Genomic DNA, 18,188 nt, shown 5'->3' on the forward strand with positions numbered 1-18,188 from the left:
GATGTATGAATAGCTCGAGAAATACTTGGATTGTTACTTTCATTGTCCTAAGGATGGGAAAGACATAAGTGCTCTCTCTCTCTCCCTCGCTCTCTCTCTCTCTCTCTCTCTCTCTCCTCATCTCTCTTTCTCTTTCCTTCTATTTAGGGCAGGCTAAAAGAAAGACAAAGGGACCACTCCACATTTTTGATCGGATTGTGCTTTCTGTAGAGCACTAAACGAGTACAGGTCCGTTTCTACTAGATCCTACGTAGGTTTAGAGGAGCGGTACAGAGGAGTAAATTCATGATGTATCCTTGGCTTCTATGCTCCAACAACGCAGCCAACTACACAAGCCTTTACTACGCAGCATTGGTAGCATTTGGTAGCATTCTCTACAGGGACTAGACAAGCTTTGTGTGTGTGTGTGTGTGTGTGTGCATTTGCACATCTGTGTCAGCAATGGGTGCAACTTGAGGTAGCTGAATGCATTCATTAGATGGGGTGTCCACAAACTTTCAAACCTTCGAAGGATGCGGTATTTGAAGGTGTAGCCTTCGAAAGGCTGCGTAGGCCGTGAAGGCCGAACTGAAATGAGACAGTCTGGCGTTCCTGATCTTACTGCTGCGTCACGAAACGCCACTCCTGTCACCTAGCAACCTCGATGGCTGCAGTTGGCCCGCAATGAATCTATGGATTCATTATGAATCTAAGGGATATGTCAGCTGGTGAAGGATTCTCCCGTCTGCTCCTTCGTTGCCATGGAAAAGAAGGACGCATTTCTTGGATGCATGCAAAAATGGGGCAGCCTAGTCACGCCGCTGTGACCCAATCCGTATACAAATGCAGACCCTGAATTGGGACACAGCTATAGCATATCTGCAAAAGGGCCCATTCTTTAATCTTTTACACCAGTTGAGAAAGCCAGCTGGCCTTTACGTTACACAGTTCATGGCAAACGGGCCAATGGAAATGATCCGACATGACTTTTATTATCTTTCAGCCGCATGAGCAGATGTCAAGAACATTTCTGCTCCTCTGTGAAGTTCACACATACACGGTTTTCTTACAGTGACACAAAGAACCATCAGCAGAAGCCGTGATGGGTTACAAATAAGGCTGAATCACATTTGACGCTTGCTCTATTTCTAGTTAACGCTTTGGACACACTGTGTACTCGCCTAACCTTGGTGATATTGACTATTTTCCAGCTACAATCCAGTCTGTGTGAAGAAAGGGCTGCGGTTCTTCTATGATTCACCCAGGGATGATGAATATGGCATCACACTGACTGACATTCTGCACTCTGACCTCACAGTAATTGCTTCAGATCCAGGGTGCAGCGAACAAAGGCGTGCAGTGGCTCTGTCCAGTTGACCTATTCATAGTTCGATGGAATTGCTCAGATGCACATGCATACCATACACGGATTTGGCAGCGGTTCTAGACATGTTTGAGAGTTCTGGTTCTTCAGTGTTTGTGGAGAACCACAAATAAGCAATTGCTAAACTTAAAGATTCTTTAGATTAGTATTTTTGAGTGTCCTTTGATGCATAAATAGTAAGTATGGAACTTCAGTTGGGTTGAAATGGCTCAGATGTCCTTTTTACAAGCCTATTTATCACCCTGTTATTCTCAGCCTCAGAATAAAATGCGCCCTTTTTAATTTATGAAAAAAAAGATAAGTTCTGTTCAGATTAGCTGGTTTACGTCACTGCGGCAGATCACAGGAGCCATGCAGCATGGCATAGCATAGCATCTCAATGTCCTGATGTGTGGTTAGCTAACTTTTTAAAGTTAATAGAGATTGTAGGCAGTAAGATAGAAAGTTAGCTTTTAGCCTAGCACCTGCCCATCACATGTTCGCTTCCCCATCTGGTTTGATTTCCCTTCGCAGCCTTTTTAAGTTCCCATTCTGATGTTTGGTAAGCCCTAGTTTGAGAAAGCACAGATTGAAGACATGGTAAAAGCCGGTTGGCTAGGGGTTTAGCCTAGAATGGATTCATGCACGCTTCTCCGGCATTTCCTCAAGTCTAGTTTCCATGGCTATGGTCCTAATGCATATTTATTTCTACTACCTTCCCTCCAGCCATTTAAGCTTACAGTCTCTAGCGGTTATAAAAGAATCAGTATCAGTGGGCGGGGCGTGTTTGCCACTCTTTTTCGCAGTCTCACTTATTACCACAAGAAATCCCATGTTCCAGTATAACGAAATGAAATACGGCACTACTCTGACTGCGAGCCACACAACAGTAAATCCAGTTCATTTTCCTATGGCATGTTTGTGGATGCTGGTTTTTGGTCTGTTTTTTTTGGCTAACATTTAGCAGTTCTTCTTAGCAAACCTGTGGCTTGAAATCCTAGAGATATTTCTGCAGCAAGCCCAGTATGTGTATGTGTGTGTGTGTGTGAAGCCTACAGTAAGCCACTCAGATGGTGCCATGGCTGAGTGGAATGTTCTGGAGGCTGCTGTGTGTGTGTGCTGTGTGTGCTGGGTCTCCATGTGGCTCTACAGCTAGTTAGGCCTAATCTCCTCCCATCTGCTGATGGAGCTGCTCGCCCTGCACTGAGCCTAGAGCCTGCCCCGCCCCATCTGGGCTGTTTGCTCCAGCCCACCATCAGCCGCTCTCTGACCTGTGTGTATGAATGCGTGAGTCACATAAAGACAAAAGGGGTGTGTGTGTGGGTGGGGGGGGGGGGGGGGGGGTAATGTATGAGTAATGAGTAATGTATTGCTTTTTTGTTGATTGTTTTTGTCCAGCAGTGGCAACATTTCCGTCAATATTTTCGTGTTTTAGACAAAAACCTTGTATCTCCGTTTAGCTGCTTTTGACTTTTTGACTTCATTTAAAATATATTCAATAAAATCTTTTAACATTGACTTCCGCTGACAGGTAAGAAGGTATATATATACTTAATATATACTTTATATAAACTTAAAATATATATAAAACATGTCTTATAAAGAATTAAATTACAATTGAATGTATTTCAATATCCAATGCTATGTAATTATGTATTAACAATTATTTTAAACATTATGCACCATATTGCTTAAAATTCAAATAAAAAATGTTGGGTTGGGGTTAAAGTAGCTCATACCTGATCCATTCAAATATGCCTGGATCGGCCTCGATCCTGATCCACTGAATCGGATCGGGCGATTCTAGTTAAAATTAGAGTTTCAGGCAAGATATAATATAATATATAATCATATAAAAATATATATCATTTAATCATTCATAATTATCATATTATGATATTATCATAAATAATTTATACAAATGATCATATCATATAAAAATTATTTCTAAAACCTGTCATATAAGCAATCAAAATTATCATAGAAAATAATTTCTCAAAACTATCACGTAATCAATCAAAATGATCATATTTTCATTAAAAAAAATTTAAAAATTATCATATAATTAATCAAAGCTCCCCTCTCCCCGCACACACACACTATCAGTAGGAAACGGGCCCTTTAAAGTTCCAGATACACCCGCATAATATTCATCTGCAAATAAATGACTGGTTTATTATTATTAAAACATTAATTCAGAAATGCTGAACAGTAGTATATGTGTACACATGTGTTTTTACTGTTTGTCTGTGTGTGGTTTTGAGAAAGAGAAAAACAGACAGAGAGAAAGTGCGTGTGTGTGTGTGTTTGTGTATGTGTGTGTGTGTGTGTAAGGGGCAGTAGGGGCAGTGCGGGTTTTAATGAGGCGGCTGCATATGAAGGAGCGTCATTAGCTCTGAGAGAGCGAGCAGCCCGGTGATTGCAGTGATTTGGCTGGGCTCCTTTTGACCCAGCCGGCCAATCAGAACACCCAAAGAGCCTCCTTCAGAGCACATGCAATCAGCCAGCAACACACTCACACACTCCTCTCTCCAAGAGCCTCCAGCCACACATCTAGAGCGCACTCTAAGCGAACATGTACTGTATGAGTGAGAACTGCAAGACAATGTGCCTCTGTAGAAGCAACCCACTTACTGTTGTGATGGATTAAAAACTAACTAATACATTTGAGGGGGCAACAGTGACAGTGTACCTACGACAGCCTGATCGCTAGAACAGGAATACGTCTGTATCTTTAAGATGCTTTATAAGAGCTCATGAGTCTATCAGTTGTTCTAATTTAATGTAAAAACACTGTATCTGGAGTTTACAGGTTTCTACTGGAGCCATCTGACTAATGTAGCTAATAAGTAATTGAACCCTTAACCCTTGGTCCTCATACTTTAAGTTGTATGTTTTAGTTAATAATTATAATTATAATTGTAATAATAATAGCTCAATGTTTCAGCCCTGTTCCTGCTTCAAATCTTAGTTAATAGGTTTTCACATCGCTGAAATGATGTGAGGAGAGAGAGAGAGAAAGGGAGCAAGGCCATTTGTGCTCTCTCTGGCTTAAATTGCCCTTTGTTGATGGCAGACAGTATGACCCGGGTTTTAAACCAGCAATCCGTGGGTCATAGTGGCTGCGCCTTAGTCTGCTGGACCACTCGGAGCCCTAAAATATATGAAATTGGTACATTCTAAAAGTACATCACATAGCTAAAAGAGTTAAAGCAGGGCAGCTTTACACCTGCTGGCTGCAGGCATCCATTACTTGTTAGCTACATCAGCTTCGTAACTCCAGTGCAAAACTAAACACTGATACAAGTCCAGCAAGCCAAGCTTTGTCACAGAGCCTAGTGCATTTTGTTGGAGAACCGCCTCCTTTGACAGGAAAGGCCAACGAACTGACATGAAAACGACCAACTACTGACCACTGGTTAGCTTTAATGAGATGCAGTTTTTCAAAACAGGGCTCTAACTAAACCACAGCCATTAAAACAGGGATATTAAATGTTAGACTCCCAAGTGGCACAACTGTCTAAGTGCTAAACCAATCAATGAAAAGCGAGCACAGTTGGTAGGATGGCTCTCTCTCACCCGCATTACTTGCAATGCTATCCAATACACATGTCTGTTCTCCTCAGAGCATGCTGACCTGTCCATGGACGCATTGTCAGTGGCAATTTTATAGAAAGATGCGGTGGTGCTTTACCTTCCTAACCCAACGTTATATTGGGCGTGTCCCTGCTATTGCTGGGAATTGCAAGACTCTAGAATAAGCAAGCATTTGCTTCCCATGGGACTGCAAATCCAAGTGCATTGCTGTGTGGAGAGCCAATCAGAATGTAACTGACAAAGGTCAGTGGTCAGTGTAACGCGAAAAACAGACATCAGATGGTCTGTCTACATGTGGGCGGAACATCTGTGGCTGAGACTAACTATATTTAGACTGAGAGAAATTATGTAAATTTGTTTTCCGGCAAAGTTATCGCCTTGGGGTGCAAAAGAATAAAAGGTGAACGAAGAGGCATCTTCACTTCACCACTCCAGCATTATTCCGCAGGTCGGGAATATCAGGGGCCGACCCGTCCCGCTGTGTGGTTTTCCCTGCCCCGCTATCCTTTTTGCTGCGGAATAAGAAGACGAGTGTGTTTCTCAAGGTGATTGTGGTGGTGATAAGGGAGCGCCTCTTATTGAGGGTGACAGCGGCGGGCCGGGCGGCAGCGCTGACCGCGTAACCTTGTGCCTGTGCGCCCTTCTGCAGCGGGCCTCCCCTGCCTCGCCTCAACAGGGACACAATCTGCTGGCTGGAATTACCTCGCAGCCGGAGGAAAACTAAACATGATTTCTGACCTTTACTTCTCGTGTTCAACAGTAACCTTTGGTGGTCCTCTCGCGCAGTCCAGCGCGGGCGCTGAAATGAATTCTCCAATGCTGCTTTGCATGCGTGTGATTAGGACTGCACGAGTATGTGTGTGTGGATATGTCTCAGAGTTCACTGGCCAGGAGAATATGTAGGAGTCCAGCAAAACAATGTTCTTTGGATTACTGCACTGCGGTGTATTAAATGAATTTGGTTTTTGATTAATATGATTTTTTTTAATTCACATGAATGGGGATTGGTCAATTACCCAAACCCCATTCATGTGATCACTAGCAAAGCTCCCAACACTAGGACATCTCATATGTCTCCTCCAACACATGTGAAGTGCCACTGTGCCTCTTTTGGAACTGCCACTGATGCAGCATCACTAGGTAGCCAGCTTTCCCCAGCTAAAAGCTAACAGAGGCCTGTGCTGACCAACATCACACTAGGAGTGAAGTGGGGATGAAGATGCCATCAACCCACTCCTGAGCAAGTCAGAAAGAGAAGGCCAGTCGTGCTCTCTGTGACTCCGGCTGCTGATGGCAAGCAGCATGAGCTGGGATTCATCCCGCCGATCCTCGGATCATAGTGACCGCGGCTCAAAGCCCCGGCCAACTACTTTTCGGTGGAGGTTGAGGCATGTGTTTTTGTGCTTTTCTAACCATCAGGTCTTTTTGGTCTACAGTTCTCCACCCCAACCGACCTGTTAGGTGGCTTCTGACACTGTCTGACCTGCATGTTTTGGTAACACTTTACTTGGATGGTCCATTGTAGACATGACATGAATGTCAGATAAGCATCCACAATGCACCTATAATGGACCAATCGAGTAAAATGGAGTTTTGGAGAAAATGAGACCTTCTAACAACTATGCAAGACCTGCTAGACCATCAACCATGTCCCCCATCAGTCCAGCCCTCAACATCACTGAATGTGTTTGGGATTAGTAGCAGGAAATGCCTCAACTTCTAAGACTGAACTTGGGAGGTGTGGAAAACTTCCTCGCAGATTTCTGAAGAACCACTGGAACCTTCCGTTCCCAGTCCTTCTCTAGTCAGCCATAGACTCTGGTAGAGAGCCTCAACACGCCCGGAGGAGAGCACTAGCCATTCAGCTAACAATATGAAGACCCAAGCTGCATCAACAGTTTCTCCGATTGTTCCAAACGACAGAGTAACCACACTCAAATTCCTCCAAAGTCCTACCATTTAACCCATCCCTGATTACTAGCACAAACTACACAAGCCCTGGCTGCTTGCCAAAGCACAGTTCACGTTCAAGTCACAGGACAAGCCTCTGCTTCGTCAGAATCGTTTTCACCGCCCAGAGCCCCAAGACATAAGAGTATTTTTAACACGTGGCCCAGGGTTGTGCCTCGCCTAGCGATTAGCCCAACCTTATCCTTCTCGCTCTGTTCCGAGTAGGCTCACATTTACTCCGTGTCGAATGTAATCTAAGCAAGCGATCTGCAGTTTCTCTCTCTCCACAGGAAAATACACAGTTTCCACCACACTGCCCCCTCATTTGCCCTCTTCTACAGCCAAGGCTGAGGAGTGCAGCAGAGAGTGTCGGCTTAGGCATTTAATCATGGTGTTTGAGTCGTTACAAGCTTTTTGAGATTTGAACAGTGCACATTTTCAGTCTGTAATCTTATCAAGCAAACATAAGCATCGCGGTTATCAGTCAAATCAGATGAACCTGATTCTTACCTCACTTCCTACGACTACCTTCTCAAACAAGCTCAGCGCTATAGTCTTATTACCATCTCAGCTGCTACAGTTATTCATTCTTTACCGAATTAAAGGCTATTTCACCCATTCATTCATGATAAATATTGACCCTAAATCTTTATTACTGGCACTTACCAACATCTACATACTTAATTTGTTGGAGCCATGTTCTGATCCTACACTATGTGGACAAAAGTTTTGGGACACCTGCTTATTTATTGTTTCTTCTGGAATCATGGGTATTAAACAAAGAGTTTTACCCTGCTTTTGTTGAGTAACTGGCTCAACGATGCTATTACACACTTCTATTACCAAAGAATAGCCACACCAGTTTGTACAGAGGTATAATATATCTTGATGTGTAATAAGCCTTTCTGCATTAAGGGGTTAAAGGACACATTCAGAGGTCTTGTGGAGTCCATGCCTCTGAGGGTCAGAGCCATTTTGGTGGAAAGAGGGAGACCTGCACAACATTAGGCAGCTGGGTTTGTGTATAGGTGTATATGTGTACAGTCAGAGAGACAGATCACAGCACATTAAAGAGCATATTAGATATGGGAAGGTGTATAAAATAAGCATGTGTATGTACTGTATATAGAGGGAATTATAGTTTCTAGGTCTTCTAGAACAGATATTCGGGATCCTCTATGCTTTCCCTGCCTGGCCTATTTCTTCTGGTTGCCACATCTGAGTAAGCTTTAGCAATCTCACCTTCCATCCTTCAGACCTTATACATACACACACAGACACACACACACACCAGAGAGCAGCCAGGCCTCAGCCAACACACTGAAAAGTAGACTCAGCTCTGTAAGCTGTGTAAAGGAGCTTTACAGCTCAAAATATCTATACCTGTATTCAAACACATAGGGGCAGAATTAGGCCAATTCACCTAGCATGTGTAGCATGAAACCGGAATACCTAGAGTAAATTCACAAAGACACGACTAGAACAAACCAAACTCCTGGTAGCATGTCCAGTTCAGTTCTTTCAGCAAATGCCGATCACTAATTCAGTGGAGAATAAAAAGAAGAATCTGAAAAGGTGCTGCATTCTGTGCTGTACTGGCATTATCTGTTCATTCGGATTGCATGTTTATATCCCCCGTGGTTAGAAGCTAAGCTGGGCTGGACCATGACTTCTTGTTGCCAGCCAACCTTCTGACTACAAGGAACCTCTCTGAAAACCCTAGAATGGACTACCACCCGGCTGACAGACGGAAGGACAAGCAGGCTAAGAGGAAGGAATTAAGACATGAAAACCTGCCTTTTGGACTGACTCAAGGTGAGTATTTAAAAAAAAGAGAAAGGTGAGGATTTGGGGGCATCTGTACAAGAGGGGATAGGCATAAGGAGGGTGGAAATCAAAGGGTCTCGAAGCTGATTTATCCTCTGTTAGGGCTCAAAGGCCTCCGAGGGGCATTGAACAGCGCTTCAAAAAGCAATAGCAACCACCTTTATATCCAGCCAGTGCCAGTCATCAGCCTCGCCTCTGAAGTAAAATCAATCTGTTTCATATCAGAGCGCCGGGGGAGAGATGGGGACAGAGATGGCGAAAGAGAGAGAGAGAGAGAGAGAGAGAGAGAGAGAGAGAGGGAGCGCGGATGTGTATCAGAGCAAGGACAGAAGAGTGTTCAATAAACATGTCATCAAGAAAGCTGTGAAGTCGAAATCAAAACATGGGTGGTGCATTTGAAATCTCAGTCAAATAAGCTTTGGTTTTAATTTTCGAGTTTCAAGTTGCCGCACGCTTCCAAGCGTTGGGCCGCCTGAGTGAAAAGAATTTAGAGAAAAAATGCTGGCTTGCTAGTTCTGTCATTTCCTCCATGGAACAACAACCAAGCCCAAGCCGAACGAATGCTGGAACTGCGTTAAGGTTGTAGACGTGATAATTGCCTGCTGACAACAGTGATATCACAACCAGTTATGGCGCCTTCATGAATTCAAGGTTGCAACCTGTCATCACTCGGTGTGCTTTTAATGATAACCCACCGCCGTCTTAATTTACCCAGGCAGTGTGTCAACCAGATGACCCATCGTGGAGATATTTATGCATGTGAACATCCAAGACATCCCAATTTATTAGGGAAAAAAGTACTGAATTGAGAAGGACAATTTAATCATATTATCTCTGAGGTCTTAATGGCCAGAGACAGGAGAGTCCATATGGACTAAGGTTTCCTAAGGTTTAGATTGGGCCCTCCGAGAGGACATGATTGGACTTTTTTCCCCTTCAAACAGGTGCATTGACCTTTTAACCACTTAATGAGATTAAAAGAGTAATTACAATCGCAGGCACTGTGGGTTCCACCAGCCAAGCTTCTACAACCCCAGAGAGCAACCATTGCCCATCCCTGGTGCCATCTTGCCATTATTGCGAGAAGCATAATTAAGTTCTTCTGCATGGATCCTCCTCTACCTCAGGGAGTTGGAGCGCGTCCCCATGTAGAATGAGCACATTATCGCTCGGTTCCAAGATGTAGCTCAACCCGCCCCTGCTGCGCTAGCATCCATGAGGATCCTGCAGGACATGGCCGGGGGACGGTTAGAAACCGGCCCAAACCGTTAAAGTCACATCGGTGTTGGATTGCTCCTGAGGTGCTAGTCTGACCTGTTCATTTAAGATGATGTGTAACTATTGGGTCTGGCCTAAGCACGCTCTCCATCTCCAGCAGGATCACCAGGAGTCAGGCAATAAGGGGGCCTGAGGACGGCCAAGGGGAGCCTGGGGAGTGCTAAAGCCGGCCACTTGCAGGGAAGTCCAAAGACAGCTGAGTGTCGTGGTTAATGCGAACACACACCTCCACAATGGCAAAATCAATGGAGCTTTATGGGGCATCAATCTCCACAGAGCGAGACCCGCCTGTCCACCGCTGGGATGGACCATTTGGGGCCAAATTGGGAGCCCTTTCAGAGAAGAAAGGGGAAAAAAAACAGGAAGCTTTTCTTTCTTTAGGATGGTGGATCGGTCCAGAACATGGTGCTAGCTGCCATGTTCTTCCAGGTCATCAGCAGAAAACTGGATCTCTGCAGCTCTCAAGAGAACAGGAGAGTGCAAGCAGAACACCACTGAAAGCAAGCCTCTGGTTCACACCTTGTCACGTCGGATAAATCCACCACAATATAGGGCAGTATTAGTCTTTGTGATATCGCCAAAGGCCTGCAATGTGTAAACTGACAGGAAATACACCATTTGGACAAAAGTATTGGGACACCTGCTCGTTTACTGTTTCTTCTGAAATCAAGGGTATGCAAAAGAGTCTATCTTGCTTTGGTGGAGTCTCTACTGTCCAGGGAAGAAGGTTTTCTGCTAGATTTTGGATAAGCATTGCTGTGGGGATTTGATTGCATTCAGCGATAAAAGTGTTAGTAAGGACAGGATGTTGGATGTTGGCCACCCCGCCTCATCCACAACTCCCCAATTACGCCAAAGGAATTGGATAGAGGACTGCTCCACAGCTCAGTGCTGGGGGCTTTATACCCCTCTAGCCCATGCCTGGCATTAGACGTGGTGCCAATAGGTTCATGTTTATCTGCTCCAGCAATACTCTACAAGGAATAGACAAGAAGTGTCCACAAATATTTGGACATGTAGTTTAAATAGGCCTACAAGGAGCTCAATTTATGTCATTTGCATGCTGGAAGGATACAGACCGGATGAGGCTTTCACATTTCCAAAACACGTTAAGAATTCTGGTCAACAGTCGGACGCACCACCCAGGACGTGCCGCATCCAAAAAAACACAACCACTGTGTTTAGTGAAGATCACACACCTTCTCAGAGCCACCAATTTAACCCAGATTGAGACCACATAAACCAGAGTATGTATTGTATATAGTGTGGTATACAATATGCAGCATCTATAAAGCTATGCTATGTTAGCTTCGCATCTCTTTTTTGATTGGTTGTGTCCTGTATTGTGCCCCTTTCAATAAGCAGCCAAGGCTGGAACACTCCTTATAATGTCAGAGTGAATGGGTGGGCTAAACCGCTGAGGACTAAACAGAAGGAGACTTGGAAATGTGTTCCTTTTATCATCACAGAAACACTTTGTGTTGTCATCTGCAGCCACAGAGGTTATTTTTTAATCCATATCACGCAGCTTTAATGCCAACACATACAGCATGTCCATCCACACACAGTATTAACCAGCTCACACAGAAGGGATCGGAGGAGAGTGAATTAAGGGTGAATAAATGAAGGTCTTGGCAAAGACCCCGCAATATAATTGATTGTTTGGCAAGCTGTGCATCCTCCTCCACCCAACCCCCACATCCCGATGCCGTTTACACCTCTTGTTTACAATATACCCCCTCTGCTTGACCAGGCCTCTAGTTGGGAGTTCGGGGCCCAGGGCTGGCGTCCCAATATCCCAGCTAATTACTTTTTAATTTACAGTGTGTCGTTAATGGGCTTGGCAGGGGGAGCAAGGTTAGACAGGCAGCAGAAGCCACTTCCTTTCCATTCAGTGGAAGCGCGTCCTCCTTAATTAAAACGAATACTCTGGACATCCATCAGACAGACAGAGAGTGAGTGAGAAAGAAGAGCGAGGGAGGAAGAAAGGCAGAGAGAGGGGGGGGGTGAAAGCAGGCCAGAGCAAAGGAACGTAAAGCAGCATTATAAAATAAATAAAGAGAGAAATAAAAAGCGTGGGAAAAAGGAAAACCACTACCTCCACGGCTCTCGCTGTCGGCCGGCTTCACCTGAATGGGGCGAGTCATCTGTGAAAGGAAAAACAAGCAAGAGACACAGGCGTTAGTTCAGGCATTTGCTAGCATAACCGGCTAACGGTGTCCAAAGTGTCAGGCAGTGTTCTCCACCTAAGCTCCAAGAGCACCTAACGGCACGGTCGGGTTCGTAGGCTTGCTCTACAACCAGCCAAGAAAGAAGAAGATGAAAGAAAGCAGGACGCTGGAGCAGCAGACTGTCCGAAGCGCTAAGTCTTCTCTGCCTATTCCGCCATGCGTGCTCAGGAGCTGCACGGCCGTAATGGTCAGGGTGAAGTGAAATGCAACAACAATAAAAGTGGAGGCCGCCTCAGGAGAGGAGGAGATCAATGCGGCCCTATTGATCCCTGGCCCTTAGGCTGCGGAGAGTGTCTGGCGGCGAAGGATTCTGTGGTTAGGAGGGCTCACAGTAATCCACTAGAACCTGATAAGAATGGCATTTGTTGGATTAGAAACCTCTGTCACTTCAGTCTTTGTGTCCTATATATTCCTCCTCCCAGTATTCCTATAGCTTGATCTCTTTTTTTCATTATTCTTGTTTGCTAGTCTTGTACTGCAAAAAATGAAGTCTGACCCTACCGTCCTTCAGGGAAGACGTCTGAGTGTCTTTTCTTCAGGATACCGTCATTTTAATTAAATATTCAAGACTAAACAAGGACCAAAGTAGATTGAAGACTTTTACATTGCATGCTCTTATCCAGAGTGACTTACATGTAAATCATATTATACATAGCAGGAGAATGTAGAATGAGTCTATGCTACACCAACCGCAATACTAAATACTAAAGCACTGGTGTTCAGTAAAAGGCATGGTTTAAAAATAGGTTTTTAACATTAGCTCAAAAAGAAGAAAATAATGAAGCAAAACGGTGCACCAGAAATGCCCTCTGTCGTCCACTAGTCTTTATTTCAGGAAAAATGAATATATTTGTAAGTTTAAAAATACCTAAATAATAAACCAAATACCCAGTCAAACCTAAAGAGTGGCCACAATACAATAAACAACATGAATTAGAAGGTAAGACTACTAACAAAGGTAAAACCTACAAAAATACTGCCCTTCTTCCATCCTTTTACTTCTTAATCAGTATTCAAAAATACAGAAATACTAAACAAAGACTGAAGAAGGGCTGATGCTCAAGTACTTACAAACAGAAATGTCCAACATGAGCTCCAAAATGACAACATTTCCACATTTAAATGTAACCTTGCACTTTAACTTTGATTTGATTAATAACTGAGTTTTTTCTCAGTTGCATTTGTGTATTTAGCTGGAGATTTCATGCCACGGTACACTAGAATATAGTGTTGCAGTTGAGCCTGTTAGCATATTTTTCTTTTAGGATAAAGCAATACAAATAATCAATCAATAATCAATAATCAAAAATAGAAAAAGACTAAAAAGAGACTGAATTCTAAAGGGCTGAAAGCTCAATATATAAACACACTTAGAAAGTAGGCACCTAAAATGAAGCATTAGCTCAATGAAAACCTTAATTAAAAAAGAGCAAAAATATCTGTCATGTGTTACTGAAGACTTTAGCGGTCCTTAATTTGGGATAAATGAATATTTAATCTCTTTATTTTAGGATAAAATCAGAAATTGGTTTGTCTATGTCTGTGATGTCTATTTGCACGATTTGTCTGGCTAGTTGCACTAAGTATAGTACATCTTGCTCCATTAACACACATGCTGTAAGCACTATGACAGGATATTTTGGCCTAAAATAATAATTTCATCAGTTTAGTCAAACTGTTTAAGTACTGTATGGTAAAAACTGTAAAAACTTTTCACTGTGTTTTTTTTTACTATGTCAAAAATGTAGATGGAGTTTAAGCTAAGGTGTACATAATAACACCAGTCTATATGTAGCATGATGTTACTATTTGCACTTATATATATATATACACACACACACACACGTAAATACCATCTGCAGTTGCTGTTTACAGTAACATAATTCTACAGGGGCTTCTGTACAAACTGGTGGGGCTATTCTTTGGCAACAGAAGTCTATAATAACACTTTTGGCCCAATGACGGTCTATATCCTGTTTAAGGGGTTAAAAGCAGCATATTCCAATAAATATTTAGCAACACTAACTAAAGAGCCAAGACAAGATGTAAAACTAAAAGACTGATACTCAGGAAAAGCAGGACTTTCTCGACGTTAGCTATTCCATAGAAAAATAAACTCCACTTTTTACACACCTATTATTGGAGGCTGTAGTAGCTTTTACTTCATAGTAAAATAAGTATAAATAAACAAACAATCAAAAAAAATTAAATACTACCTGTATTAAAATCTGTAAGGACGTTCTAATAGGCCCACATTAGCCCCAAGGGGAAAATGCTCATGCTAGGTTATTTTGGAATTCTTAAAATGCCCCAAAATCATAAAAGACTCCTGAACCACACCGCTGAACATCATCATTCAGAATAATTCACACTGAAGTCGTTGGAGTGCAGGCGTTTAAAGACGACTAGTACTTCAAAAGAAATGAGAGAGCCGGTCTCGTACCATTTACGCTAATCCTCCATTGACTCTGGAGCTTTTAATCGATCCATAACAAATTGCTAATAGCAACACAGCAGGCGGAATTTTGATGAAGGAGGACTAGGATTTGTAGACTTGTGCCAAGGTTTCTGAATGTGCGCTCCTAACAGCCTCCTCGGCTCTCCCAAAGCCTTTTTTATTACTGCGGCAGCTTCACTTCCACACGGATCCCGACTGAGAGATGCCCCTGAAAGCCCCTGAAAAATGTTTGAGAGAGTCCAGGATCAACATTTTTTCTCTCCGTCCAACATATTTTCTTTTACTGTCCAACTCTGGAGGCGAGCTGAAAAAGGTCAGTTTTAAAGACAGGCCAGTCCCATAAAAGCATGACTTGTTCAAGGAGAAACACCATAATGGGATTTTAAAACGGCTTAATAACATGCTGATATATGGGGGGGAGAGGGCCAGGCCAGATTCATTAAGTGCTAAACGTATCCATTTTCACCTTGAGGAACTGAATAACCTTCCTCTCAGGAATTATTCCATAAATTTATCCATCGTAAATAATAACTAGCCGGAGCTAAGACTGTGCCGGTTGGGGGGGTGAGGGGGGCGTTAGGCTGTCCTGGGTCTGGGTTCAGGAGCTCTGGCTCTTTGTCTTGGGCCGTGTGGTTAATGCCGCTAAAAGCACAGCTGACACCTAGTCTGAAATAAAAACAAGGGTGTGAAAATACATCAGGGCATCGCGACACATCGGCCTGAAGGTGCTTATTGATTTTTTTGGAAGCTAGAATTGACAATAACTGACTAGAACGTTACTCCATAAAATAGGCACTATATATATATATATATATATATATATATATATATATATATATATATATATATATATATATAAAGTCAGGTAAATTGAACGGATCACTATTTCTAGAGAATTTACCCCAATTACATTTGCGTATTTTGTATATGGTCACTTCACTTCACTTTCAATCGAAGTCAATGTACTAATATTTTATTCCAAGTCATTTTGGAGCATTTCTATTGAACAAGAAACTCATGAAACTCACAACTGCCAGATTTTCTCACGCTCGATAAGCAGCAGTTAGACCATTGGGCCACTCTAGAGCTGTGAAATTACTCTGCATAAAAACACAGTTCTGAGTAAATTTACCTTTGCGCTCTTTCTTGGACACAGACTTGAGTGGTGCTACAGTCTAACTGCTTTCTTGTGATGAGACAGCAAGTCAAAGGTTCAAAGGCCATCAACAACACAGCTTTAAATGGTCAGGGGTCTGAGAATAGTAAGGCCTCCGCTCATGCCATAGGAGGAGTCCTAACCTGTAGTTGGGAATAAACAGTAAACAAACTAAAGAGGAGGGGTGTAGACTAAACAGCTTACACAATAGTTAAGCAATTTCAGCTGCAGCTCATTTCCTAGTGTTTTTTGAGGCTCAACTCAATATGTATGGTTGACCAAACAAAGATGCAGAAGTAAAAAACGAGAGTTAGGAGGACTTTCGGCTAAGCTAAGTGCTGGCCTGACTGAAATTCACAGCGGAAATATTTTTTATGGTACTTTATATACCTGCTTATTTTTTTGACTCCATCTCAGAAACAGTTAAATAAATAAATAAGTAAATAAATAAACAAACAAACTCTTCAGGAAACGTTCCCATCTGCAGCAAATCGCCTGACATCAAACACAAGCAGCGATGCCGGTGAAGTGCCTGACATCAGACGGAATGCGTTCCTAACTGCGCGGCAATACGCATGCAACACTGCAAACGCAACCCACTGCAACACAGGTCTGTTGCTGAGACTCTGGCTTCCTCCCATCTCACAACCGCCTCCCTGACTCCATCGCGAGGATGAGGTCCAAACACATTGCTCTTAGTCCTGAGGTTTATGGATGCAGGTGTGAATGTGGTGACTGCCCCCGCCATAAAATGCTGCTGTAATGGGCTGTTTGTTTACGTGAGGGCAATGTGTGCTCTAGCTACCTCTAATGGCATGGACACACATCTGGCTGGCACACACACACACACACATATACACACACTCACTAATGTAGTGGTTTCCAATTCTGGTCCTGAACATAACTATAATTTTGGCTTTTTCCCTGCTCTAATACACATCATTCAGCTAATCAGCTAATTAGAGTGAAGCTTCAGCCAGAAATTGGAAATTTGAAAATGGAGGATTATGGAGACTCGTTCAGTACTGTGTAGACTGCATGCCTCAATCATCATACATTTGCCTTAACTCATATCCGGTTGCTAAGTAAGACTTGCTTATGTGGTTTGGGTATGATGTGCTGTTTAGAGATCGACTGATATATCGGTGGTCTGATAATACTGGCCGATATTGACTGATACTGTTACTGATCATTTACAGCTAAAAAAACAACTTGGGTACCCCTTCCCCAGTGCTAAAACATTACAGTATTGAAGACTTTGCGTTTACACTGTTTATTTCAGTTAAGAAATGAGACCACTGGTCACTGCCAATCATATCACAGCAGAAGGAAACCACCAGGACCTTCTAGGCCTGCAGATAAGATCTAATGATATTTCAGAACTGAAGAAATGTTGAACTATATGAACAGTTTGTTAGTGCAGACCCCACTCTGGGATGGAACAGAAGGGCAAGGAATATTTTTGGCTTGGAGTCCAGGTTGGCTTTTTTTTGTGGTCTGTGCATAAGGCCAGACACATTAAGGCCTTTAAAAGGCTCTTCACACTCACATATCTCTTATGGACCACAAGTGGTTCTTCTATGGCCTTTCATTTAACTTCTAGCAGCTTTCATTTATTTAATTTAAATGTATTTATTTCTTTATTTCTTTATTAGGAGTGAACCTGGTTTTAATCAGTTTCCTGAAATGGAAAATACTGTTTTCTGATGCACAGCAAATAACTAAATAGCGATCCGATCCAGTGGATTGTGATTGGGGCAGATTCAGGCATATTTGAATGGATCGGATATTGGCTATTTTAATCCCAGTCTAATTCTGAGTCTTTGTTTTATCCACAGTGTTCAGAGAGCCATCTGATGGCTTCAAGGCACCATTAATGGACATTATGGGCCAGGCGGCAGCAGTGCGGACGTTCTCCGAAGGTATATAAAATAGTTTCGAGTCTGCAGTGTGGAGCTATTTTACAGTGGAACATAAAAACAGATCATAATATCTGACCCTATATAAAACCATCACTGAAACGCTCTGTTTTACCAGCGGGAGAACCGCAGAACCGCTCGCCTGTCTTTGCTTTTAAATCTGCTCTGAACAGCACATTCAGAATTGACTAGAGGCTGAAGCTAATGCTAATGCACACATGCTATAGAAACCCAAACCACACACAGTACATTCACCCACTATAAACCAGTTATGACACCCCAGTACACCAACAACCACAGATATCAGTCCAGAGTGTGTACCACTACACACACACACAGGAAGTGATTTGACTGCAGTGTTTAGGGTGAGCTGGGAGCTGATTGGTCAGGGATATGATTGGCCAAACTGGATTATAAGATATCAAACAGA

General features: G+C 42.9%; 1 protein-coding gene across 11 annotated transcripts in view; it reads right to left on the bottom strand.

Annotated features, from left to right (window-relative positions):
• Positions 1-18,188, bottom strand: part of celf5a (cugbp, Elav-like family member 5a) — a 264,942-nt gene that overhangs the window by 111,135 nt on the left and 135,619 nt on the right. For all 11 annotated transcript variants that reach the window (XM_072661093.1, XM_072661090.1, XM_072661096.1 and 8 more), the window contains exon 3: positions 12,093-12,141. In XM_072661093.1, coding sequence (XP_072517194.1) covers positions 12,093-12,141 — 49 coding nt within the window. The remainder of the gene's footprint in view (positions 1-12,092; positions 12,142-18,188) is intronic.

This window comes from Salminus brasiliensis, chromosome 17, assembly GCF_030463535.1.
Source record: "Salminus brasiliensis chromosome 17, fSalBra1.hap2, whole genome shotgun sequence".
Classification (NCBI taxonomy): Eukaryota; Metazoa; Chordata; class Actinopteri; order Characiformes; family Bryconidae; genus Salminus; species Salminus brasiliensis.